This window comes from Anser brachyrhynchus (genome assembly GCF_964034855.1).
Source record: "Anser brachyrhynchus genome assembly, chromosome: 1".
NCBI lineage: Eukaryota > Metazoa > Chordata > Aves > Anseriformes > Anatidae > Anser > Anser brachyrhynchus.
The window spans coordinates 71,739,886-71,767,003 of NC_137694.1; the positions used below are offsets into that span (position 1 = coordinate 71,739,886).

At 38.9% G+C, this 27,118-nt stretch overlaps 1 protein-coding gene across 1 annotated transcript in view; it reads left to right on the plus strand.

Moving 5' to 3' along the window:
- Positions 1-64: 64 nt before the first annotated feature.
- Positions 65-27,118, plus strand: part of LRP6 (LDL receptor related protein 6) — a 127,108-nt gene continuing 100,054 nt past the window's right edge. The window contains exons 1-2 of the mRNA XM_080572851.1: positions 65-459; positions 14,553-14,946. Coding sequence (XP_080428977.1) covers positions 405-459; positions 14,553-14,946 — 449 coding nt within the window. The 5' untranslated portion in view covers positions 65-404. The remainder of the gene's footprint in view (positions 460-14,552; positions 14,947-27,118) is intronic.

Genomic DNA, 27,118 nt, shown 5'->3' on the forward strand with positions numbered 1-27,118 from the left:
GCCGGGGGAGGAGGAAGAGGAGGAGGAGGAGGAGGAGGAGGAGGAGGAGGAGGAGGAGGAGGAGGAGGAGGAGGAGGAGGAGGAGGAGGAGGAGGAGGAGGAGGAGGAGGAGGAGGCTGTATCCCTGCGCCTGTGCGCGCCCGGAGGAGCCGCGGGGAGCGCTCGGGCTCGGGCTCGGGGGTTGGATGGCGAACGGCCGCGGCCAGGCGGCGGCCGGCATGGGGGAGAGCGGCGGCGCGGCGGGGCGAGCGGCCTGCTAGGGGGTGCCTCGCTGCCCCGGCCTTCCTCCTTCTCTTCTTCCTCCTCCTCCTCCTCCTCTCCCCGCCGGCCGGGAAGCATGAACGGGCAGCGGGGGTGCTGCTCCTCGCCGCCGCCCCGCCGGTGAGAGCGCGGAGCGAGGGAAGATGGGGGCCGTCCTGCGCAGCCTGCTTGCCTGCAGTTTTTGTTCCCTGATGAGAGGTGAGCGGGGAGGCGGGAGGAGGAGGAGGAGGAGGAGGCAGGGGAAAAGTTGACGGCTGTGCTGCGAGGGGCCATGTTTGCCCGTGCGGGAGGGGAACGGCCTGGCGGGGCCCGCTGCGGGGGCAGTGCTCCGCACCCCTCCCGGCATTGTTGTCTCCTCTAACTTAAAATAAAATAAAAATAAATTAAAATAAAATAAACAAAAAACCGCAAATGTCACGCCAGCATCGCCGCGCCGGCCGCAGGAGAAATGATTTTCCTCCTGTCGCTGCCGGGACCCCGGAGAAGTTTGCTGGGTCGCGATCAACGCTCGCGGGGCTGCGCAGAGGCCCCCGAGTAGCTCCGGGGGGTGTCACTGGGGGCACCCCGGGAAATCGTTGTTCCACCCCCCCTCTCCAAGGCGGTTTCTTGGTCTGTGGGATTTCGTGGGGAGACAGCCGAGGCGCCCTTGGAGAACGCGCTGAACTCAGCGACAGGGTCCGTGCTGGCTCCTGCTGGGGAGAAGTCACCTGTGGTGGTTGCATCCATCCTCTTGCCCTTGTGTTTTTCCCTAGATGAGGGAAGAGGTTAATTGCTAATAGTTAGTCAACTGCACTTTAATGTCGAAAATTAGTCTGTCATCGACATCCGTGAGTTTCGATAAAAGCCAGAGTAAAGGTGGCTTAGGCTGAAGGAACTGCTCAGTAGCCAGTTGCTCGGCACTCTGGAAAACAAAAATTTTCCACTCCTCCATACCCCCCCCCCATTTTTTTTTTCTTCTATGCATCTGTTTGCCATATTGTATCCTGTTTGTGAAGATACAAGTATACTTATTTAAATGGACTGCGTCACATTTTGTATTCCTATTGTGGCAGCGAAACCTCAATTTTCAAAAGTAAAGTTGGATCCAGAGCATGGAGAGGAATTGTTTCCTGATTAGTTCATTTTATTATGTCACGATCATACCTGGTCCTAATAAACCATTCGTTTGGCTCTCACTTGCCATTTAACGCAGTCCAAATGACAGCATAGAAATCATTGGGATGCATATTGTCACGCAGTATCAGCATGGTCACAGTCACTTCTTCAAATTAATCTCAAGCTAGTGATGTCCTACCGAAGTTTTTTGCATACCTGATGATGCTTAAGAAGAAACTTTGAAGAAACATTCAGTTTATAAACCGTTTAGGCTGTTATCTCTTCTCCTCTCTCACCTTTGTCGATTGCCAAGGACACTTGTATCCAAACGGCACTTCTCTTTCTTCTGTGTTCATGTGTTCCTGTTGTTTGATTACCTCCCTGGAGTCATAATCTTCTATTTGTGGCATAATATTAATTCCCTGATTGTTATTATTACTTTATGTAGATATAAACAACAGGAACAGATGAACTCTGAAGAAACAAACAAATCAAATTTTAATGCGTACGTCCTCCCTAGTAAACAATCTGTGCAGGTAGAATTGGTTCAAACGAGATGTGTTGAGTTCATAAGAGGTGTCAGCAGTTCCTTAATGAGGCAGAGGCAGTGCCAGTATCAGTATGAATACATTTATACGTGGAAGTAGAGGTAAAGTTACGAAGTCTGCTGTTTGGTTTGTGAATTCAGTGCTGTGAGGGGTGCCAAGCCAACAGTATTGGAGACTGAAACTCAGAAACTGGTATACGGGTGGGCTACAGCATCCTCTCTGCTTAGAGAACTCGCTTCCCTGTTCTCACTGGCTTAAAGCAACAAACTAAACCACCAACACAACACAAACGGACAGAGGTTTACAACTGAGCCATGATTATTAGTGTAAGGAAACTACGGTAGGCTGGTTTACCAAGCAGGAAAGGAATAAAATTGGTAGCATGGAAGTGCAGCACCCCGTTAACTAGTACAGGCTTGAAGTACCGGGCTGTTACTAGCCAGAGACAGAAACACCTCGGAGGACTGTGATAAGCCAGACCCTACTGACATTTCAAGGGCAGGTATTTAGATTTGTAGGAGGTGGGGGGGTTACTGTCATGACAGCCAGCTGTGGAGGTTTTGTGTGCTTGGGTTTTAGTTTGTGTTCCCCTCCCCCCCCCCCCTCCCCCCCTCATATTGTGGCTGATGGGAGGAAGGGGTTGCTTTCCTGGAACACCCTGAACCACACCGCAGCCCAGCTGTTGTGCTCCTCTCCTGGTCCCAAGTGCTTCTTGAAGCCATTCCCCGGGGGTACCGGGGGGAAGGAGCAAGACCTGCTTTGTGGCAGCTGCATGTTCTTCATGGCAGCTGTGAAACCAATGCAGTTCCTGGTAGAGGTAGCTGGCAGTTGCAGAGAGGCAACAGCAGTGGCATCACATCTGTCAGGGAGCTACAGAGATCTGTGAAACAGGTTTCAACTTATTAAAAAGTGTTAAAGAGGTAGTTCTGCCTTCACAAGTATTCTTGGCTTACTTTTCCTACAGAAATAACTCTCCAGTCAGCATGCAGTTGCTGTTGTTTTGTTTTTTAAACCCTAATCATGCAGAACATGCACAAAGCTCTTGTTTGAATAGGGGTCTTATAAATGATGTTTGTGCAGACTTACTGAATGTTGCAGACCTCTGGGCTTAAGGTCAGTTAGTGAAGAAATGAAAATGGCTGTTTGGTAATGGGCATTTTAAAACCCCTTCTTTTCTTATGTGTTCAGAAGAGAGTTTGTCTGAATCTGTTGTTATTAGTAACTTGCTTTTGATAAGCAGAACATCTTTGCCTTTTTTTTTTTTTTATGTGTGTCTTTTTTAGATGGTCTCATTTGTATGCAGTTTAGAGGAGCTTAATGTTCAAGACTTGTTAAGCTGTGACTAGGGTATTTGTATGCATTTTTCTACCAAAAGTCCAGAAATGGGACCAGGCTTTTTACTTCTGAAGCAGACAGGCTGGAGATGAAGTATGGGGTTTAATCTGGAGCTACCTTTTTACCTTCCAGGCTAAAGGTCTCTTGACCTAAGACTAGACAATACTTACATTTTGACAAAATGACTTTGAAATATCTTCTTTTATTTTTTTGTCATCACCATGATGTATTTCTCCACCCAAGCTTGAATAGACCATATTCTTGTCATGTTTTTCCATTGTATGATTCCTCAGAAATCAGCACAACTTTGTCTGCTGTGGTTTCCAATGCATTTTCCTCTTTCATCTCTCCATAGAGCAGTCTAAAATTAGTGTGATCTAAGGTGTTATAAAATCCACCATTACTTTAATAGTTTTTGCAGTTGCATCTCTGTGATAGCTCACTATCATCAGATTGCTTTAGCTTTTTATTTTTATAATTTTTCACTGAAAAATGAAGACGGAAAGCATGGTGGATTTTTTTTCTATGCCTGGGAGGTAAGGTGAAGTAGTTGTTTATGGCAAGGTGCACTGAAAATGTGAGGAAGTTATGGGTATATTGATGAAGCTGTGTATCTGCTCACAGGTGTGTAAAGATGATGGGCTTCTTGTATCCTTCGGTGGAATTCTATAGAGATATTTAGGTGAAAATCTTTGCTCATGTTTCCCAGCAATACCGGTTAGAGGAGCATTAATCAGGTTTCCTTTTTTCTCTTATGAATTGATAACATCTGCACTTCCAGAGTTCCAGATAATGAGGGAATTTGGCTGGAAGTTGTAGAATGGGTAGAGGCTTTTTTTTTTGGAGGAAGATAGGTCAGGAGCTGGGGCGTAAGAACCTTTTAAACTCTGTCTTTGGGAGCTGAAGAAATCTGATTCCTTTGGACATATGTAATCCACCTTTATGATGATGTCGCATCTCAAAAATGCCAGCTTCAAAATATCTTCCGCAGTGCATATAATATGGGATTTACTTTTTAGTTCAAATCAAGTAGAGCACAGATAATTTTTTTTTTCCTTCTGAGGGAGTGGGTTAGGGGAAGAAAACAGGGAGAAGCAGCTCTCAGCTTCTGATCTGTCACCATTCATCTCTTTTGGCAGCCGGTCTTCAGGCTTAGACACTGTATTCTTTGTCCCCAGCACATTTAACCTCTTTAATTTCCTATGAAATGCTAACTGCTAGGCTTGCTTTGCTGGTGGCTTCTTCCAGAGAGTCCCCATCCTTGTACAACAGGGAGGAGAACTTGTTATTGCTGAGCAGCACCAGAAATGCATTTTTTTGTAGAGCTTTGTTGTGTGCTGCTGCTTTGGTCAGGGTCTCAGGCCTGAGTGCCCAGGAATGTGGCCAGTTCTTCTCCCAGCTCTCCTGCTGGGGAGCCCTCACCCATCCACAGCCTCACCTGGGAGAGGTTTGGTTCGTAGACTATATGTGGCTGGTAAAATCCAGTGCTGCCACCCACTTTTCTGATGACACACGAAGGACTCTTGGTACTCTGACAGCACGGTTTACCTTGGAAAGGAATTTCCCATGGGTGGGCTTGTACTAGCGAGTGGTGTAAGTCTCTTCAGAAGACATGGGGGGATGCGGCTGCCTCAAAGACTTGTGGAGCAGTTGCTGTTCTTACTCTCAGAAAGCAGCTGGCATTGCTTGTGTGGAAGTGGAGCCATTGAACCTAAATTCTGTGGCTGTTGGTGTGTGCATGGGATGCCTGGGATGAGCGCGCAGTGACCATTTACACTTCTCAGCCAAACACTTCGTAGTGATGGCTCTTCTAGAGGGCAGTTGCTAGTGCCTTTCTTCATGAGGTGAAAAAAGTTTTCTCCCTTAATAATCTGTAGTTATACAACTTGCACCTTGCTTGTGTAGTTTCAGAGTTTACACTTCAGAGTATAACACGCTGTAAACAAAGGAACTGAGTGATACTTTTATGGTAATTGTCCAAGGCTTGGAAGCAGAAAGCATTGCATCTCTAACGTGTTGTATGTAAATGCTGGGTATTGACACCCTAAAAGTTAAGCAACTTTTTCCTATTTGTATTTGGCAGGCACGTTAACACAGAGAGCCTTCCTTAAGCTGTCTGGATATTCTTGTAGTTTATAAATACTTATGGAAAGAGTTTCACAGGTAGTAGGCTCAATGTTTGCTTTACATGGTCTGACTCTGATGGTGTTTGCAAGCAGAAATGAGCTTGTTGTTGTTTTTCCTTTTTGTTATGCTCCCCTGTGCTGTGGTTATGAAAATAGGGGAGTTCTTTGTCTCCTTGTGATTATCATGCTACAGACCTTTCTATTTCAATGCAGTTGGCACAGTCCCTACCAATTTGGAAATGGAGTCAGACCTACCAATCAATGAATACAATGTGACTACTGTAATACCATTTGATTTTCAGTGTACTTTTAAGAAGATACTTTTCAAAGTGTAGGTGGGGAAGAAAAAAAGCTATGGCTTAGTAATATTTTGTTTCCTTTGCAAACTGTTATAAACTTCTGAGAAAGCGTGTTAGCTTAAATAGAAGGAATGCTTTTTGAGTTTCAATATTTATATGAATAGAACAATAATAAAATGTTTTAAATATAAACCGACATGGAAAATAGCAACGTTCATACAGATTTTTTCAGCATCTTGTTACAGGATCACATTACCTAAATAGAATTACTCCCTCATGATATAATCAATGTGGCAGAAATGGGATTATAGTTTTAATTCTGTTTATGAGGGCCATGTGTGAGCTCTTGATGTCAGATTTGAAAAGTAATCATATGAGAGACAGAAAATCTTAATCAACTAGCTATATAATTTTGCTTGATCAAAAATCATTTGTTTTCTTTCTCTATGATACTGTAATGTAATTTTCTCATTTATATTTTTCCCCCTACTCTTTTCCCCCCTGACCTGTTCCAAGGGGAAAAACATTTTTTTTTTAGTGTTTATGCCTCCAAAACATCTCAATAAAGAGCATTCTCTTCTGTAAGTTGTCAAACAGTTCTAGAAGGTGGCTGCTGTGTTTGCTCAAACTCCTGAAGTTAAGAGCATGTGGAAGGTGACTTAGAATTTTAAATATTTTTCCTTTGATTGTTGTTCTGTCAAAGCAGTGAATAAAATTTTTGCTTGTACTCATAGTGTTAGTATTGATTAAAATGCTGACACTGCAGAAATCCGAAAATCCTCTTGCCCACACAAGGATTAGGAAAGTAGAAATATTAAAGTTAAGAACAATGGAGGAGTAGGAAAAATAATTTGTAAACCTTGTAGTGACTCTTATTATATCCATTTGGAAAAAACATTTGTGTTTTAATAAATCGGAAACTTAAGTGAGGCTCAACAGTTAATATTTACCCTGTAGGTAATAGTAATGTTCATAGGTAATATAATTCCAAATTGGCTGGTGTGTGTGTGTGTTTATGGATTGTTAGATTTTTTTTTTTCTTTTGGATTACCAGAATTAAGTTGTATTCAATAGGAAAAAGACCAGCAGTTGCATTTTTTGAATGGTCCTCTCTGTGTCTACATATATTTTTTCATGCATAAAAATGAATAATTTCTAATGGACATCTGTTGAAGATTTGGCATTAATTATGATGTTATGTGAGAGTATTCTAAGAGTTTAAAAATGAATAAAACAAAACATGCAGGTCCAACTGTGTTTTAAAAGAAAAAAAAGTGCAATGATTTTCAAAATTCTTGAAGTATGTGTCCATCTTTCTTTACCCTTTAAAAATAGTCCCTAACTGTTCATTTGAGCTGGAATAGTTATTTACTAATCTGTAGTAAATTTAATATAGTTTTAAGTCTTAGACTGCTTTAAAGTGCAATTTTGGTTTGAGAACTTTTTTCCCTTTGGCTGATGGAAAGTTTAGCTTTAAGCTTGCACTGTGAGTATTTTGTTTCAATTTTCTTATAAATCTGTTTTCTATTTGTGTGAATCGTGGCATCAAATCCTTCATTTTTTTGCAAATTTTTTTATACTGTTTTGTCTTGAAGAAAGTATTGTAACTGTGAGAAACAAAATCTGCGAACTTGTATGGACAAAAAATAGTGTTTTACTAGTAGGAGGTATAGCTTTTTTTATTCTCAGTATTTGTTATGATGGATGAACTGACAAAGGTGCCATTCACCAAGCTTGATCTGGCAAGTACGACACAAAGTAATCACTGGATAGCTGATATGTTGTTTGATGAAGAATCACAGAGGAGTGGAGATGAAAATGTGTTAAGTCTTTTGAGGCAGTGGAGCCTTCTGCTCTCCCCCTAATCAGTTGCACGTTTATGTCACTGCTGAGGGCTGTCACTTACTCTTGCATTGCACTTAGCAGTGCTGACAACTTTTTCTTGTTTGTCAGTCTTTCAGTCCTCCAGCTGGGGTTTTTTGTGCTAAATTCTGAGGTCATGCTTTACAGCAACTTCCTGAGAGTGCTTCAAAAAAACTAAAGAAGAGAACAAGTAAACTTAAGGGCTTTCTATGTTTTGATTTTCTTTTTTTTTAACTTGACGATATACACTGTTGCACTTAAAGAAACATTAAGCAAAGCACCGTATAGGCGAAGCATGCCAGCTGGGATAAATTGCTGAAAGTGTCATCTAAGGGTAGCTCAATGACTGTGAACTTCTTGTCCATGTGGAAAAGATGTTGTTAGTTTCAAGGTGAACTAGTGTGCTGCTGCTCAGTGCATCCCCAAGCAGGTGTGCCGGCCAGCCCACGGGCTGCAATCGTTCCAGGCTAGCAGCAAACTTTGGAGCATTCCCGTCTCAGATGGCTGAGGTGTGCAAGGTATATCTGGTGGCCGCCAGCCTCCCCAGGCCCTGGGAAATGGGCTGCCTCTGCCACCGCATCCCAGCACCGCGTCTCAGTGCTCTAATTTAGTGCAGGGACTTAAACAGCACTCAGTCTTTCAGCAACATCATGAGGGATTTGATGCAGGATTTTTGGTTTGTTTTCTTACTCTTAGAACCTCTGTAGGCAATAATGACGCCAGAATGTATGAAGGGTAGTGGTGTTTGTTTGTTTGTTTGTTTGTTTGTTTTCTTGCCGCTTTGTGGCTCCTCCTTATAAGCAACAGGATCATGGCAGAAGGTCAGTGTTAGATGACAGTGCAGCTGCAAGCAGATGCCTGATCAGGGAGCATAACGCCCTGCTCATCCTAGGCTGTTGTGAACAAGACAGATTCAGCATATTAAGTTACGAATGTGTCAACTCTCTGTCAGAGCGATGTCTTTTATCCCATGAAAGTGCAATGGAAAGAGTAGGAGAGTCAGTGTTACGGAAAGATGAGTCAAGTCATCTTTTCCTTACTGAGATGGACAGTTGATGTGAGTGTGCTACCAAATGCTGAGGCATGCTCTGATAATTTGGAAATCATCAACTGCCAACTTTGTAGATCTGTTGCTGACAAGGTGATTTCATGGGTGATGCCTGCCGTTCAGAAAGTTATTTGCATGTCATACACTGGTGTTCATGGTGTACTTCGGTCATATGTGCTTTTGTTATACTGTGCCAGGCCTGCTGACTTTGTATTCCTGGACCTGTCATTTCTGTCCTTCCATGTACTTTTTTTCCTCATTCTTTTACCCCCATCCTTCTAGTTCTTTAGTAAGAGAAATTTTTTTTTTTCCTATTATTGAGCAGGTTAAAGGATGATGTGCTGACTTTGTATCAGCAAGTCTCACCTTTGTCTCCACAGCTCCTATCTGGCCAAAGTCCTGCAAAACTAACAGTAGAGACTTGGTGCAGAATCCAGGTGCCATTGTTGCTGTTTGGTGTCTTTGCTTTTGCACTGATGTTTTCACTCTTCTCATTCATTGGCAAGCCTGGCTGTTCCTGTCACCTTTTGAGTTGCCACCTGAACAGCCCTCGGATGTCTTTGGGATGTGGAATAAGCTTTAGGTTAGCTGAAAAGAGGAGAGAAGGACCTCTTGGAAAAGTTTGGGCTGCCTCAGGCTTGTTTACTAAAGTCTGATTGCCTGCGGTGTCCTGTAGGTATATTTGTGAGAACAAAGAGGTTTGGATAGAAGAGAGCTCTCCATTCACAGTGAAGGTGGAATGGGGGCTACCGTTAAGTTCATTAGTCTGTGTAAAAATTATGTGGGATGTATCAGGAAGGATGTTGTGATGGGCCACTTGGTGTAAATCCTGGTGCTTGCTGTGCTAAAATGCCTATATATTTCCTGGAGATTTTTTTTGGTTGAAAATAGAAACCATCACTGTATGTGTTTCTTGAGGATGGGTCCCTGATTTGGGGGGAAGCTTTGTTTTTCTTTGCAACATATCTCTCTTCTGATTGATATGTCTCCCAGGCTTTTATTCCCAATGTTATCTCAACTGTCCATGATGACACTTACTCACTACAAACACCACATTCAGTTAGTTTTCCAAAGAACTATGAAGTCTCAGGTTCTGACTGCAGCTCTCCCCCTGCTCCCACATGAGGGGTGGAACCAAAAGTCACAACTCCTGACACATTTTTTCTTTCTTGCTCCTCCAGGCTGAGCAGCAGGATTTGAATATGCACTGAAACTAAATACACAGAATTCTTTTTAAGCATAAGCAGTGACGGAGAAACTTGAAACCTGGGGAGTGAAAGGAGAGTCCTCGCAATTTGACTGTTCCAGAACACTCTCCACTGAGAGAGTTTTTCTTACATTTTTGTGTTGGCTGTCTGTGGGATGTACTGGGAATGGGGAGGATTGTAGTACATACAAGGAGCTTTCTGTGCAGGATGGCTTTGAGGAGGTTGCAGTTACTGATCTTGGCTGGTTATCTATACCCACTTCTCTGCTTTTTTTTCCCTTGCAGTCGGTATGTGGGTACATGTTATTCTGTCACGGTGTCTGGTAAATTCTCTGTGCTTTCTGTGCCTCATCCAAGATGGTGTGTGTTTGCTTGGTACATCTCATCACTGTGTCTACTCTTTTCCAGTTTGTGTTTGCTGTCCTTGTGGCAGTGAGCTTGGCACTATTGTTTCACCTTCAGGTGCTCGAACTTCTTCACTGAGACATTTAAGAGAGGGAGTTCTCTCTTTCCAGTTTGAGGACATCTTCTTCCAATGTGCAATCCCCCGGCTTATTAGCAGTGGCCTTCTGCATGGGTACTTCTTTCCATAATTTGTGCACCTGCTGAGTATGACTGGCCAGGCCACGTTGGGATTCTGGCAAAGGTTGCCACAAATTTTGGTGGCCACCTCTCATCTGGACTAAATTGGGGGTTCACAAACAGCTGGTTCAGCTAATTTGTCAAAGCTAATGTAGTCCTGCCTTTCTCTGTTGTGCTAGTCTTACATTTATCTGATTTTGTTCTGAAGAGGTTCTGGTTGACATCTGGCTGAAAACTTCTTTTTGGTGGGTGAGGAAAGGGTACGGTAGCTTTCTGCTAGTTTAGCTCCCTGCATTGTCTTGCAGTGGTATTGGGTGAGTGCTAGTGCCAATGCGAAAGAGAGGTTGGAAACCTACAGCTGAAAGTGGAGCTGAGGAGAAAGGATGTGGCTGCAGTCACATCTTGAGCAGATCTAACAGGCTGCCAATAAAAGCGGGGAGAGCTGCTCCCCCTTCTAGCACCCTGCTGCTCGCCTTATGTTAGTTTTGGATTTTGCTGGACCTCTTCTTGAGTTGATTCAACTTGCTAACCCAGTCAAAACTTTTACTGATGTAATAATTTGAATCAGCTTGGGAAAGGGCCCGTAACTAAGTGACGGGGTAGAACAGCATAGCTGAGGGTTGCGAATGAGGAAAAAAGGGGGTTGGGGAAAATGAGGCAATACTAATTGTCTTAACCAGGCTAAAGTCCATATGAGTGAAAGAGAATGAGCCTGTGGAAGGGTAACACTGACCTCACGACACCCAGAGGTGTTGTGGATCACTGGAAGCGGAAAGAGAGCAAGTAAGAACTTGTGGAAGTGGCATCTTGACTAGTTAAAGAAAAGTATGACAAATTCTGACAGCCTAAAGTTGCCTCTTGAATATTAAAAAAAAATGCTAATAATAAAAGTTGAAAAATATTTTTATTTGTTAAGTGATTTTTACTTCTACTGGTTCATCCCTTTGCATCCTGTGGGCTGCAGTATTTTTAAGCCACAATTTTTGTTGTGGTTCAGATGTGTTAAACCTTAAATTTTGTAACTTTTGTAGTCTCTAAACAAACATTTGCTCTTGCTGTTTGATACAAAAAAAGGCTATTTTGAAACTAAGCCTAGCTTTTACTGTGTATTGGGTACTTTTCCCTACTTAAAAGAATAAACTGCATGTAGGCCTCTCAGATGGTAGATGACGTGATAACTTTCACTATGATTTCAATTGCCGATTTCTAAGATGGTTGTTTTTCCTTTTGCTTTAAAAGAGTGTAAGTACTTCTTGTCAATGTATTATACTTTGATGCAGTTAATATGTGTATTTATGATGTATATCAAAAGGAAAAGTAGAAACATATATAAAGAGTTCAGCTTTGACTTCTTTAAAAAAAAAAAAAAAAAAAGCAAATCTGAGTTTTATCTCCTTGCCCCATTGCAACTTAAACTGTGAAATAGTTGCTTAGTTTTGAAAGGAGTTTCTCTTGGATTTCTTCCCTTTAGTTATTAGTATAGTTCATAACTGTGTTATTCAAGACAGCATTGTTGGGTCCTGTTTCTCTTTCAGAGTGAGTTACATGGAGCAGGATGGGATCTTCTGCCCCAATTCTCCCTTTGGCATTGCTGTTTGAGTCAAGTAAATAGCAGAGATGATACTTGGTACTAACGCTGCCAACTTCAATAATTAGATTTTATAGGATATTGAAGCCTTCGTGTTTACTGGGAAGGGTTGGAGAGGGTGGGGGAACAAACCTGTTTTTTATTATTTTGGTGATGCATACTTCATTCCTGAATGTTGCAACAAATTGGAAAGCTTAATATCCTCATCTGCCAGCCCTGTGGAATGTGCTACAAGTTGCAGCTTTGAATCAATCTGCATGAAACTGCTCATCCTAAGCGTAGCTGTGTTCCTTCTGAGCTGTCATTCAAATAACTGGTATCATTCATGAAAAGGATGCTTTCTCCAACCATTCCTTGGCCAGCTCTGAGCTCCAACAACGAGTGAATAACCTATGCAGTGCAGTTGTGTTAGGCTCAGCGGTGCCTTCAGGCCTCAGTGATTACACTTGACATGCCTGGTGTTCCAATTCACTGCATGCTGTGTGCATGGGTACTCTTGCTCTGTGTTGTAAATAATAATGGAGCCTGTACTCATTTGTGCCTGGATTTACCTTTTTTCAAATGCTGGGCATGCTGTCTTATTAGAGAGAGCTCTGCCAGTTGGCTGCACATTTCACATGGTGCTCTGGGTGACATTGAGCGGGCTATTAATGAGATTTTTCAAGTCACAATCGTATGCAAGCTTTAAAAAGTAGATGATTATATTGCATGTCTCTTTTTTATCATTCTCAGTTTACCAAGTAGTTCTTTTGTTTTCTTCTGGAAATGCAGTCTTTGTAAGCAACCTGCACTTAAGGAAACTCTACTGTGATTCATTTTGAATCTTTAGGGTATGGAAAATTATGCAAGGAAGGGAAGGAGATAGCAAAGTAAGGTAATAAACATACTTAATAAAAGGTTTCTGCTTTCTGATTTGAAGATGTCTACCCTTTCTCCATAGAAATATAATCTCTAAACCGAATGTTTTACCGCGCAATTAAAAACTTGCTTTCTGGAGGGGGAGTACAAATTTAACATCCTTAAAAACAAAAAAGCTCCCCCCCAGCTATTCAGGTATCTTTCTTCTAAAGTTTGGCATGAATCAATTTATATTCAGTACTTCTAAATTTAGGCAGACAGCCTGAACAATTTAGTTTTTAGAAAGAAAATAGCTTTCAAAGATATAACAGCACTCGTTTAATTTGTTTAGTTAGAGGTAGATTAAGGAACTTCTTAGTTCCTTCAGCTTCTCCCAGTACACCTGGCAGTGTCTTTGATAAACAGTTTTGCAGAAATGAGGGGAGTAGTCTGCTCTTGGAAACTAACTTCAGAATTTTCTAAAGCATGTATTTGTTAGGTATTAGTATTTCTAATTTCAGTGTGGGATTCTGAATTCATTGTGATTTCTCATGCAAGAACTGTATGTGTTCTGGCAGTGTAGCCATTGACATTCAGAAAGGCACATCTTCGGCTCTGAAATTAGGGCTTTTCTGTTAGGACATACATCCTGCTAGAAATTTAATATGGCTGCCTATCCTGATGAATAAATCTGGAGGATTCTTGTTAAATTTGTGTGGTGGCAGATAGACAAGCATTCAATATGCCAACCACTGTATGTCTAGATGCTGCTGTACAGCTCCGCTGCTACAGTGACTTAAGTAAACACAGGGAAAGGTAGATATGTTTAGTGGTAAAAACTATGTACTTTTCTTAACCTTATGTAAAAGTAGGAATGAGGACGGAAATTTCATAATGTTATATATAGCTTGTGGTTAAGGAGAATTAAAGGGGCATATTACATTTAAAAAAAATGGTTGCTTCATGGTTGCATCTTTCGATTAATTGTATTAGTCAGGTATCGTGTATGAAAAATATACTGACTGTGCAAACTGATACAGTAAGCAAATAAGAGGAGTGGAGCTGAGTTTGAAAGAACTCACTGTGGTTCACTCATGTAAGTATATTTTTCTCCCTACCTCTTCATACCAATATTGACACTCAAATATATATATACATATGTATTCTTCTAATGCTGTTCTCTGCATTTTGTATTTGTATGTATTATATGTAAAATATCCAAGATACATAATTGCAGAGGGTATCAACACACACGTCTTTGATAGCCTGACATGAATTATTCTTTTATAGAAGTTTGTGAGGTGTAAATTACTAAATTCTGGCAATAAATAAATAAATAAATATATAAATATTTTTGCTCTTGTGGGCCAGTACTGAGTGCTTATAAAGCTGCTTTAAACTCATCTTTCATATTCTTATTTAAGCATCCTTCTGTACAGGACAGTGTCATTCGGGCACTTCAAACCTCCATTTTCTTTGTTCTATGCCTTCTTCTTTAATCTTATTTTAATAATGCACTGCCTAGAATAATGAGCTGCCCATTACTAAGTTACCATCTTGAGTTGTAGCATAGTTGAAAGGCTTCGATTTGAGTCCGTGCTTTTCAGTCAAACTTCAAAATGTCCCTCCACCTCTTTTTTTGTTCTCTTTCCCATAAATTAGTAGTTGCACTATGACGGTACGTCAGGCCATAAATTGTCCTTAGTAGGAGTGTTGTTAATGCATCTGCCTGTCCCCCCATCCCTTATTTCTCTCATTTGAAGCTGCCCCGCTGTTGCTGTACGCAAACCGACGTGACCTGCGGTTGGTGGATGCTGCACACGGGAAGGAGAACGCCACTGTGATCGTGGGCGGCCTAGAGGACGCAGCAGCAGTGGACTTCGTGTTTGTGAAGGGGCTGATATACTGGAGTGATGTAAGTGAAGAAGCCATTAAACGAACAGAGTTCAATAAGTCTGGGAGTGTACAAAATGTGGTAATCTCTGGACTTTTGTCACCTGATGGGCTGGCATGTGACTGGCTGGGAGAGAAATTATACTGGACGGATTCTGAAACAAATCGGATTGAAGTTTCCAATTTAGATGGATCACTGAGGAAAGTTTTGTTTTGGCAAGAATTGGATCAACCCAGAGCAATTGCCTTAGATCCTGCAAGAGGGTAAGTCTTTGTCAAAATACATATGACTATGACCATTTCTTCTACGACTTGTTTGCTCAATGATTTTAAATACTTGATGGTACTGTTATTGAAGTTATTCTGATTCATTTTGCATTATTTGCTTCTCTATTATTGTGCCTTGAAAATAATTTGCACTTCTGGAAATGCGTTTATCTTGGTTTGTGAACAACTAGAAATCATCAGGCATTAAAAAAAAAAAGAAGAAAATTATTTTGGTAGTAGTGCAGATGATGAACAGAAATGTGGAAATTCTAAGGTGAAAATGTGTAATCTTCTTGAAAAGCCATCAAAATGCCTGTAAATAGGCTTGTGCATCACTGCAGTGTCAAGTAACTGATTTTTTGGGAACATTATTCCTTGTTAATGTTTATGCTTTATTGAAACAGCAAGAGAAATGAGACAAATAAATACACTGTACTAAAAATATTTTGAGACATGTTTTGGAATTGAACCAAAATTAACAGAAAGGTTGCTCTCCACTCTTCAGGGAATTTGTCTGGGGAAAAAAAAAGGGGCTTGGAATAGCCCACTCTAGAACAGATTTGATTGTTCCCATTTCTCACTTCAGTCTCTAAATGTGACTTACAGTATCATCTTTTTGTTCCAATTTTGGGACTAATCTGTTGTTGCCAGAAATGACAAATTCAGTGGTGGTTTTTGTGATGCTACATAAACATCTAGCTTGAACTTACCCAGTGTGTAGTCATCTCTGATAAGGTGACTGACTCTCTTGGAGTGAAAGACTAGTGGAATATCTTTGACACTGTGTAATCTTCTTATAGTTCATTTATTTGTAGTGTAGATATATTTATACCGTCTTTTTTTCCTGGACAAATAGGAAAATGAATCTCTCCTACTGTCATGTCAAGTAAGTTTTTCAGTCAGCTGTTTGGGCGGAGAAATTAATGCATTATTTTCTTTGCAAAGATGACGACTGCTTTATTTGCTTGCAGCTTCTTTATATTATAACCTGTTAACTTGTTTGGGTCTTTCCTTCACAAAGGAAAAATGTGTTGCTTATTTTTTTTAATGTTTTGTTTGTTTGTTTTGTTTTTATTTTTTTTTGTGCAAAACATGGCTTCTTTCCCAAGCTTTGTAGGAATGCTATATCCTGAATATTTTCTTCCCCAGTTTCAATAGGCCTTTGATGGTATATTAATAGGAAAAATGTTTCCTTTGCATTACTTATATTTTTAGCTTTCAAAATAACAAAAAGGATAAACTTGTTCTTTTCCTCTCTCTTTACTACTTAAAAATTAGAGTCAGTGATAGCACAAGTTTTATTTTACTAGATTCTAAAACCATTTAAGTATATAAGAAAAGATGCAACAACTTGTGCCCCTTTCACCCACCATCCCAAAAGTGAGAGAGAGGGGAGGAAAAATAGTCAAAATGTTTTTGATTTGTCTTGCAACCAGAGAGACGGTGATCCTTATTAGTAAGGAATATCACACTCTTGTCAAGCTAGTCTTTTTTAGTAGAGTATTTGTATTTTTCAAATATACCCAGTAATATGTTCAGTGATCAAAACTAGGTGATTGCATACTCTTGCACTCTTTCAAAATGCTTAGCTCAAAGAGAAACTACAAGAAAAAGAGTGAAATAGATCAAAGGTAAAGTGAACTCATAACTTTTTCCATACTGATGATCTGTTAAATCAATAGGAGTAAACACTTCAATAAGCCTGCATTAAAAAAAAAAAAAAAGGCAAACAAAAAAAAAAAACACTAATTGAAAGACAAGATTTTTTTTTTCTTCTAAATCTTTGTAGAAGTCACTTTGTAAGTTGAGATATTAAGGGTATGTTTTAGGGAGATAGGAAGGTAATGCAGTAATATATCCACTTACTATACTATATACTATATACTTTACAATACTATATTACTATACTATATAGTCTTACTATACTGCAGTATGTATGTGTATGTGCAGTATGGTATAAATAAATAAATAAACTGCAATCCTTGTATGCAATTTTATGGCAGAAAACCTTTCGGCTTTTAATAAAGCTGATCACATTGCAGAATTTCCTCTGACACTTGAAATTATGGGTGGAAAGGTGTGTATAAAAAAAAAGAAAAAGAAAAAAATCCCCAAACTGTTCCTGTGTGTGTTCCTCTTTCACTAATATTTACACTTTCTTCTAGCCCTGTAAATATCTTTTGGTTTCACACTGTTGCCTGGCAGACAGTGGTAGGAATAAGCCATAAAAGGATCTAAAAATAGTTAATAAAATATGAAATTTGGAAAAGCAACCCCCTTTCATTTTTCTGCAGTCTAGTCCATCTCCTCTTACGCACAGTTGATGATTTTTCCAGACACAGATTTATGAACTCGTGCAATTCATGAAAAGGAATGATTTAGCAGCAAAATTTACACTAAGATTGTTATTACTCACAAGCTCCATTTTTCATTAAAGTTTGACAAATATAGTTGATTGGAGATATATAAAGTATTTTGTGATCGTGTTGAATTTAGTACCAAAATGTATTTTTCTGTTCTCTGCTTGGGTATATATGTGTATTTACTATACATGTTTTTCTTACTAAAAACATGTGAATCTCTGCTTTGAAATAAAACCTTAAGAACAATATAAGCCAGCACAAATATGCAGTAATGAATAACGTGTTTTCTTGGCAGCGTCCCATGTAGAAAAAATTAGTGTTTTGCCAACCCTCTGGTCTTTTCAGCAACCTGTCTGTTGTAGGATACTTAGCCATTGCTCTCTGAAGGTCTTTACCCAGTACTTACTCTTCTGAGGAATGTGACTGTTCTTTTTCAGAACATGCTACAGCAACAGTAATAGTTTTAAAGAATAACTGGTTTGGGGAACCTTTGCTACCACTGCCAAAACCATCTGTTAATTGTATGTGAGGTTATATGTGTAATTGTGAAATACCATTGTAGAAATTAGACTTGACATTCATGTCTGCTATCAATAATAAGTAATACATTCTCTAATGGAAAATATTTCTCAATTGATAGTTGTGACACAGCCCCCAAGTCTAATTTTTACTCTGATATTTTTCTCTAGGAAGTCATCAGAATCTAAAATGTCTGGACTCTTCTTACTGACCATCTCCTGTGTATGTTTTGAACTTGGAGCTTCTTCTTTCTGTTTTTCATATGCTATGACTTATTTTACAGTTTATTGTTCTGTTATCTTGGCAGTCGATTAAATATTTTGTGTGTACACAAGGTAAAGAAGGTACAGAAGGCTGAACAAGCACAGCCTTCTGAAGTGGACTGAGGGTTTTCAGGGCTGGTTCAGGAAGGCTTCTGGTTGCTTGTCATCCTTTCTGAAACTGTATATTTCTGACCAGTGTTAAACATAAGACCCTCTTAATAAGATTGACAGCTGTGCATAACGCATACTCTGAAACTCCATTATTGATTTTTGACAAGGGAAGAAGACCGGGTGGTAGACCACCCCATGTGCAGAAGAGCATCATGTTTAGGAATGGCTTGCATGAAAATAGAGCAAGTGGAAGAGAGGTTTTTCTGCTTCAGTATTTATGATAGGAGAAAAAATGTCATACCTATTCAGATTCTTGAGCAAGTACTGCTTGAAAATGCAGTGTTGTAAATTTGTACTTCTGTTTTTTCTTATTTTACTTGTACAGCCATTTTGTCCTCAGGGAAAAGACTTCATTATCATCATTACAGTTCCTCCCCAAATTGCCCTTTAGACAACTTGATCAGCTTTCTTCATAGGAAGCACTATCAAAATGAACTGGTTTTTCTCACTTCTACATGTATTGTTCACCCCAAAGGGAATGTTAAGTGCCTCCTAGAAGTGCTGACTAATTGCTTACTTTTCAGGACATGTTTTAAATCAAGTGACTCTATAGAGTTACTTTAATTGTTCAACTCTTGTAAAGCTTTCAGGTTGTAAAGGTTTCAGTTAATGAATGGAATTAAGAGTACAAAGAACTACAATACTTTTTATGACAGCTGAAGTTGATTTCTGGAATTAAGTACTTTTACATGTTGGGGAAGATCTTCAGATTCAAAGTGCAACCCTCCCCCAGCAGACATTTCAATTTTTTTCATCTAAAACCTTTCCAGGGAATACATATACTTTCTTTGTTATATGGACCTGTTTTTTTTCTTTTTTTTTTTGTTTTTTTTTTTTTCTTCGAAAGCTGGCAACTTACACCTAAGTGCATCAAGCACTAAAAAATTCTTGCAGTTTCAATACAGGCATTACATCTACACATCATAACAAAAGATCCATGGGAACTAGTAGTATTTTTTGCTGAGTTGTGGATGATATAAAAACAATATAAGGAAAGGAAAGCAGTTCTAATAACAATTATAGCATATTTGATATTGGCAAAACAAAAAACATTTCTATTACCAAAAACATTTCGGTAATAAAAAACTCACAATTGCTTTGTAAGACTTCAATGAAGGTTTTTTTTTTGTTTGTTTACATACAAGTCAGTATTATCTAAAATGACTTTAGATGTAAATCCCAATAATAATGTGAATAACAGAAGGCTTTGCTTCGTGCCTTCTCTTGCCTGATGCCACATCTCCCTTGAGCAGATTGCATCTGTCTGGAAATATTTATGGTACTCCTCCACTGCTACTGACATGTTTCACAGGCAACAGATTAGTGCGCTCTGCTTATTTTTTTGGTTTATAGCCTGGCCTGTGACAATCATGAGTTAATTCTGAGGTTTTATAGGTGACTTATATAGAAGTATTAAGCTGATATGAAATCTGCAGATTGTTATGGTGTTGGCACATCAGTTTATAAGGTGTATTTAATCTTTCTTCACCTAAAGAAGCTTTGTTTATCAGAAGATGTTGGTTGCAAATACAGCCCTCTTCATAGGTTTGTTCATTTGCATTACTGTCAGTATCAGAACATTGAGTCCTTTTTTTAGATCAGATGAAAGGCTGTGGCTCAGGGAAGAAAAAAAGTAATTCTGATAACAGCTGGGAGGTTAAAGAAGCCAAAATGGTGATTTTTTTTTGGTTTGTTTGTTGTTTGTTTTTTTTTGGTGACTTAAAGATAACAAAGCTAACCCAGAAGATTGCAATGGTATTGCACAGGTTGTCCTGATAACACTATATCAGGAGTGGCCCACCTTGGCTCTTGAGCTGCATTTAACTCCTGAAAGATCTAAAACGCAACAGCAGTGTCACTAGTAATTGCATGATGCTAGCATGGGCTGTTGGGTGACCTGAATCTCTTGGCACGGGAGACTGCAAATCAGAGAAGATTGCCAAGGCCAAGACTCCTGCATGATATAAAGCCTAACAGCATGTGAAGCCTTAGCCTGTGGGAGACTAGCGTGGCATCTGAAATGTCCTTGCCATTTTCTCCAGAACTAGTAGAACTCCTTGCTTCTGAACTATGAGGTGTTCAGGTTTTAGCTCTTGGTCTTATGAAGATGTGTGGCTTCTGAGAACACGATCAGACATTATTCACATATGGTAATGGTGTTGAATGCTAGCACTTTTAGCTTTTTTTAAGTTGAACATCATTGACAGTCTGTTCATTCTGAACCATTCTTTCACAAGACTTCACAAGGTTTGTCTTCAATTTGTCATATATGGTTCATGTGATGCTGGCTTCCAGTCCATTGCTAGGGTAGTTCTGTGTGGCAGGATACCCAAACTGTGAAGGTGTGATTTTATTGCACGGCTCAAAATACTCATGTCATTCTCTTCTCTTTTTGCCTCCTCTGAAGGAGGAGGTGAAGGAAGGTAACCAGAAAGTAACCAGAAACCCATGTATGTAAAACAACAAAGGCTTGGAGAGGTGACCTCTCTTGTAAATCTTGATGTGCTGGTTTTAGATGTTGCTTCCATTGACTGCCTATTTTCATCCTACTGTCAGAGGTTGCCAGGAACTCAGAGGAACATGCCAAGATGTTTTCCTTGCTTTTCAGGCATTTAACTTAGTTTTCTCTATTTGTGGAAGGAGATGCAACAGATCTGGCTTGTTAGAAATAAAACTAGGGTGCACAGAGTTGATTTGTAAAGGATGAATGTTGTTCTTAAAGACTCAAGTACCGTAAAGTTATAGATGCTTTTAGCTCAAGGCAAGTTTGCAAATAAGCTTTCATCCCTACCTCCTTTGTTAAGTGCTTGGGCTAGAAAACGAGACCGTGGACTGGATCAGTTGAGGGCTGTGCTTTGCCTTCTGCCAACTTCACTGTGAATAAACTAGTAGCACCTTGAAACACTGCAGTTTGTCAAAACATTGTGTTCATTGTTGGTGTTTTTTTTTTTCTTTTTTTGTGTGTTTTGAGATTTGGATTTGTGCCAATGAGACTTGTGGATATGGTATTTTACATGATAGTCTATTGACAATTTATTAAGGTCACATTCAGGAGGATGGTTTAGACTGTTAACATGTACCTTAATGTTGGAGTGATAAGGGTGATAAGAACTGGTAAAATCGATGTGAGTTGGCCTGAACTATCGATGTCTACTATAGAAGTTTACATGCAGTGTTTGTTTTGTAAGTGAGAACCAAGTATTTAAACTGAGGTAGTAATTTCTGGTCTGCGTGAATAACCTCTGGTGATGAGTCTTTGGGCATGCTTCTTTTTATCTGCATTTTCAATCCCTACAATTATAACTTAGCATCTAAGTCTAGACTATGAAACTAGACTGTTGTATTTAAAAATAAAAGTAAAAATTGTGAACAAACAAGTTTTCACTACCCATGTTTTGAATGAAGCTTTATACTGAGTGAACACAGGGGAAGTTATTTTTAAAATTATGATTTTATACTTCTAGTAAGCATTATTAGCTAGCATGTTAATTAAAACATATTTGTTCACACACCTTTAAGAATTAAAATGATCCTAAGATAACTTTTAATAACTATTAGCAGGAACTCAAAGGGGCCATATTAATTTACAGCAGAAAGTTGTGATCTGAAATATTGTTCATTCTATGTTCTTGCATAAGAAGTTCAAAGTAGTGTTATTGTAGGGAAAGCAGAGTGGATTTAAAGGAATGTCTGTGCTATTTCTAGGGAGGAGGCCAGAGTAAAACAAAGCAGTCTTCCTCTCCCAACCCCTGAAATACAACTTGGAGGTGTTTATCAGGAAATCATTAGCTTAGAGGCCATGACATCCACTGGTAGCCCATCCATGTAGTAGAGAAAGAGCTTTCAATTGCTCAGTACAAAAACAAACACATTGCAACTGACTCAGCATAACAGTTGGAAATTGATGTAAGAAATTATTCTTATACCTCAGTTTAGGGAAAAGTTTGGTTTTTAATCACTTTACCATTTTGAGGCAGGATATTTTAGATTTTTTATGAAAATGATGATGAACTTTATAGACAATGTGCGCTGAAGCAGATCTACACCAGAAGAAGGTTATTTGCAGAACTATCCTGCAGTGAATACAGCTCACTGCAGTGCATTTTGAACTTTCTTTGTTCATTCTGCGACCATCATCTTCCCTTTCTACATTAGCTTCACTGGCAAAAGCACACTTTTTGCCTTAATCTGAGTTTGTGCTCAAAATTTTTGCTGCAATATTTTGGCCAACATACTGTACACCTCTCAAGTGCATTTTTAACAACCAGCAGAAATATATAAGATAGAGTCTGCCTTAGTAACAACAGGTATGAGGAGTGTAGTAGTTTTGTGTCTTATAGTTAATGAGTCTGCTTTTCATGGGGTTAGGGAGTACAGAGACAGAAGGAGGAATGTCAGAGGAAAAAAATCTTCATTTAAAATAAAGACAAGGTTGTTTGTGGGTTTTTATTCCTTACAGCATTTGGGGAAGTGACTGAAATATGTCCATCTTAGAGTGTAAAGTTTGGTCCAAATTTTAGACCAAGGGATTTGATTTGTATTGTAGAAAATGGAGCAGAAAGTCAGCTTTGTTTCTTAGGGCAGTATTTTGTGGAGGAAGTTGATTGTAGAATTTATTTTGTTGACAAAAAAAGATTGATTTATTGCTCATTTCTTGAAAATAGATGATAAATTCTCTTGCTAGCATGATTTGAAACAGACTGATCATATTCTTTAAATAAATTATGGATTAAATTTATTTATTTATTTATTTATTAAATCACAGCACTCAGCTGTATGAAAGTTCAGCATGATTAACAAAGGAAAAAAATGTCTATAGAAGAACAATCTTTATTTGGCTGCGTTTCTGGAAAAAATAAGACTATCCCTGTGGAGAAAGAGTATATTTTAGTACTGTCTTCTCTGTAAAATGGTCAGATAAAATGTCATGGGATAATACATTGTACAGAGGATGTTGAGCAAATGCAGTTTTTACAATGCAGCTAGTAAGAAAGGAAGACATACTGGGGACATAAATTTTGAGTGGTCCTAATAAAATACCTATAATAGTTGCGTATGGAATTTATGTTTATAGACCCCAGGATAGGAGAAGATGGTTCGCATTACAGTCAATATGCCAGGGTGCTGAGCTGGGTCGGTATTTGAAGTGGTACAGTTCCACTGCTTCACTATCTATCTATAAAAGACCTGAAAATGAGCTGAGCAAAGCAAAAGTTTGTGCTTTGGATTTCTGCTTGATGCTCGGAGAAAGAATTATCACTTTTAACTCTGTTGTATTATTATAGTATACCTGTCAAATTTCCAGTCTGTCCGTTTCTTTAGTTGGTGACAGCCCCCTTGGAAGCTGTTTGTAAAACATCTGGCTGAGTTGTGGGCATTTTGTAATAAAGCAAAGCAATAGAAAAACCTATGCCTTGTCCATGGGAGTTGCTTCAAATGGACCGGTGATGCTATTTCACACTAGTATTCTGGATTTTAAATTGTGTGCTTTAAATGCATATGTCTGGGTGACAATGTACATGTAATATATATTTGTGGTGCCTGTCTAGTTAATTGTATCTTGTAATTGAAACATGCTAATTGTGTTGTACTTTAAAATAAAAGAAAAATAAATAAATAAATCCAACAGGGGAAAAAAACAGCAAAATCAGAATCATGGAAACATTTTTTTTTCCCTTTGGGCTGATGAGTAGTAATAGAAAGAATACTGAAATATTTTCTAGACCTTAATGTTTAATTAGAATCCTCTACTACTACTCTCTTGAAAATTGTCAACATCCATTCTGGATCTCTCCTCCTCTCCCCCCCGGTTCTCACCCTTTTCTTTCTTTCCCCAGGGTTGTTTAACACATACTTTATATTTTCATTTCTCATGGGAACTGTGTCATTTCTCACTTTTACATCTTAATTCCATGTTTCAGCATTAAGTATTACTTGTAATAAGTTTTCTCTGTCACTTCAACCAAAAAGTGGTAAAGATAGGAGATTATACAACTGAGAGCACTGTTAAGACTGTTAAGTCTGAGTGTTTTTTCTAAATAAATCTATGCAACTGTGAAATTTATTTTTCTTATTTAAAGGATAAGCATTATCTCTGCTCTAGCAGGTTGTAGTGTTATACTAAAAGAAATGTGTATTTCAAATTAGGTTCATGCAATTCTCTTGCTGTGTATTGTAGTGATGCTTTCATTTGCAGTAGAATAAAACTCTTATCATTGTCTATGTTTAAATGAACTTCTGAGTAAGCTAAAATATACTATTTTGATTTTTTTTATAATTATTTTCAGCATGCTTTTTTTCTTACATTAAAAAAAAAAAGATGCTTATCTTTCTGTGGAGAGCACATTTGGATCTAAATATAAGCCTGATTAGTCCAAGGTAAAAACTAATCAGGAAAGAAATTGCTCAAAAGGTTGTGTGATATATAAAGCAGTGGGCTTCTGTAAGCCTCAAACTGTAAGGAGATCTTGCAAGGATGCCTTCAGATGTGTAAAATGAAACTCACATATTTCTTGCTGTAAACACTTGGAAAGCAATGGAGCTCAAGTAGTTGGTAACAATCCAGAGATGTCTTTTTTTGTTGGGGTAGGGAGCAGGGGGGAAATTGCTGCTTCACCTGACCATAAGGTCTCACTTAAATGTTCCATTAACTGTATAAAGTGTCGTGTGTTGATTTTACTGTGCTTTCCTGATTAAACAATTAATCATTTTATTGTCATAGTCCGACACGCTATTTTAAACAGTATTAAATGCTGTGCTTATTGTGGCCAGAAATGATCTTTGGAGGTTCTGACTGAGAATGTCTATCGGCCCCTAGGCATGCATAAAACTAGTTGCTTGACTGAGGGGAATGATTGCTGAACACGATGCTCAAGCCAGTGCTCATCATTGAGCTGGCAGACTCATAGTTTCTTGGCTAAATAGTCAACAGTGAAACCAGAGATTTGTTTTAGTAAAGGTCTGATCGCTGCTCATAACCACTAAAAGCTTGAGTATTAAATAAATTATATAGGCCTAATCATCATTTTATAGCTACAAACCAAATTTGGATTTAAAGAGACGGGTACTATGAAAGCATGAAAATACAATGTGTTCTTGAGGTTTGACAGAAATTTCTTACTTAACTGGAGCAGAATTTTCTCCTTGCATTAAAATGTACTTCTTTTTTGAGACAGAAATGAGACTTGGAATACTGTGAGTTCCTAAACAGAGTTCTCTATATAAATGTATTTATTTTAGCTTCATTAAAATCAGAGAAATTTTGTCAACTAATGTAACCAGAGCATTTTGCCCACAGTTCAGTAAGTAGCTGAAGGGTTGTCTTGTTGGTAACTTTGAAACAGAGAGGAGCTTTTTCATGCCATGTACCAAACTGCCTGATATTGATCAGACACCCTATATGCCATGGCCCTGCTGTTGCCTGTTCTGTCTTCTCTAACTAAATAAAAAGGAAAATCCAGGTCAGAGGAAAACAACAAATGTGTTGGCTTTCCAATGTCCATTGGGACTTACCTGAACTGGAGCCAAGCAATGACTAGGAGAAAGGCTCAGTGACTTTGAGTTTTGATGGGCTTTATGGTCATCCAGGGGCTCTACAGATACAGAGACTGAAGTTTTCCCATTTTCTTCAATGAGAATAGGATTATAGATGCCAAAAGGCCACCCTTGCAACAGGGTGGGAAGATTAAGATATTTGAGCTCTGGTTCTTATTTAAATTCTTTGTCTCTGTCACTCTTCTTCTTTTGAAGCCTGGCCCTGTGCAAACAACTGCTAGTAATCTCAAGTTGAATTTCTCATTGGTGGCTGTGAAAGTATTAGGTTTCTTCTGTGACTCTCCAAAACACAAAACGGAGACAGACTGTGCATTTGCGTAGTTTGGGACTCTTTCCTGCCACCTGCATAGTTTGTAAAATCTTCCAAAAAATCTCACTTGTTCCCTTTGTCTTCTGTATAAACCAGATTTTAAAAGCTTTAAAGATTTAAAAAGATTTTAAAAAGCTTTAAAAGATTTAAAAGAGAATTTGACGTGTTATACCCTAGAAATGCATGACCTCAGCCAAAACTTGAGTAAAGAGAAGTGACTTTGTAAAGATGGTGGGCTACGTTATGTTTGCACACGCACGCAGATGGTTGTTGACGTGTGTGTGTGTGTTTGCATATTTTATCTGCAGAGTTCACACTAGTGTGAATATTAACAGTACGTATACCAAACGATCTCCAAATAGGAGGTGTCTGAAATCTGCTACAGAAGTTGTTCAGTTAAAAACTGAACAGAGGTGCAGAAGAACTTTGTTTGGGTGCAGGTCTTTCAGAGGCTAAACCCTCTATATTTTATCTGGTGACCTTCTTAATCATACATTATTTGACTGTTAAGTTGATCTTGACAGGACTATTCCTACAAATTTAAAAATGTACTCGAGTGTTTTGAAGGACCCAAGCTGGATACTGCTGGATACCAAGCAGTTTGTGGTCCTGAAGCTAAGAGGCTGAAGTAGTTGACAGTGTTTTGGAAGGATAAAAAGATGAAGAGACAAACTTCTTAGTTTTTTACAAAGAAGTAGATGCTCTAAGAAGTAACCATGAAGATTAAAAGTAAGATTTGTCATATTGGGAAAAGCTGTCTGACAGCTCTTTTACAGGCTACCAGAAGTCCCATATTTAAAACTAGACAGGAAAGAAAGTGACTGTGAAAAATAAAATAAGCTAAAATAGACCATTTCTGAAATCAAGCAGAAGACCATCCATGTTAGTTACTTTATATTTAAACCTTTATTTGAGTTCTGCCTGTCATATTACAGATTAAAATGTCTAATCTTAGGCTCCTGCTCGCGAATGATTTGGCATAAGACTCT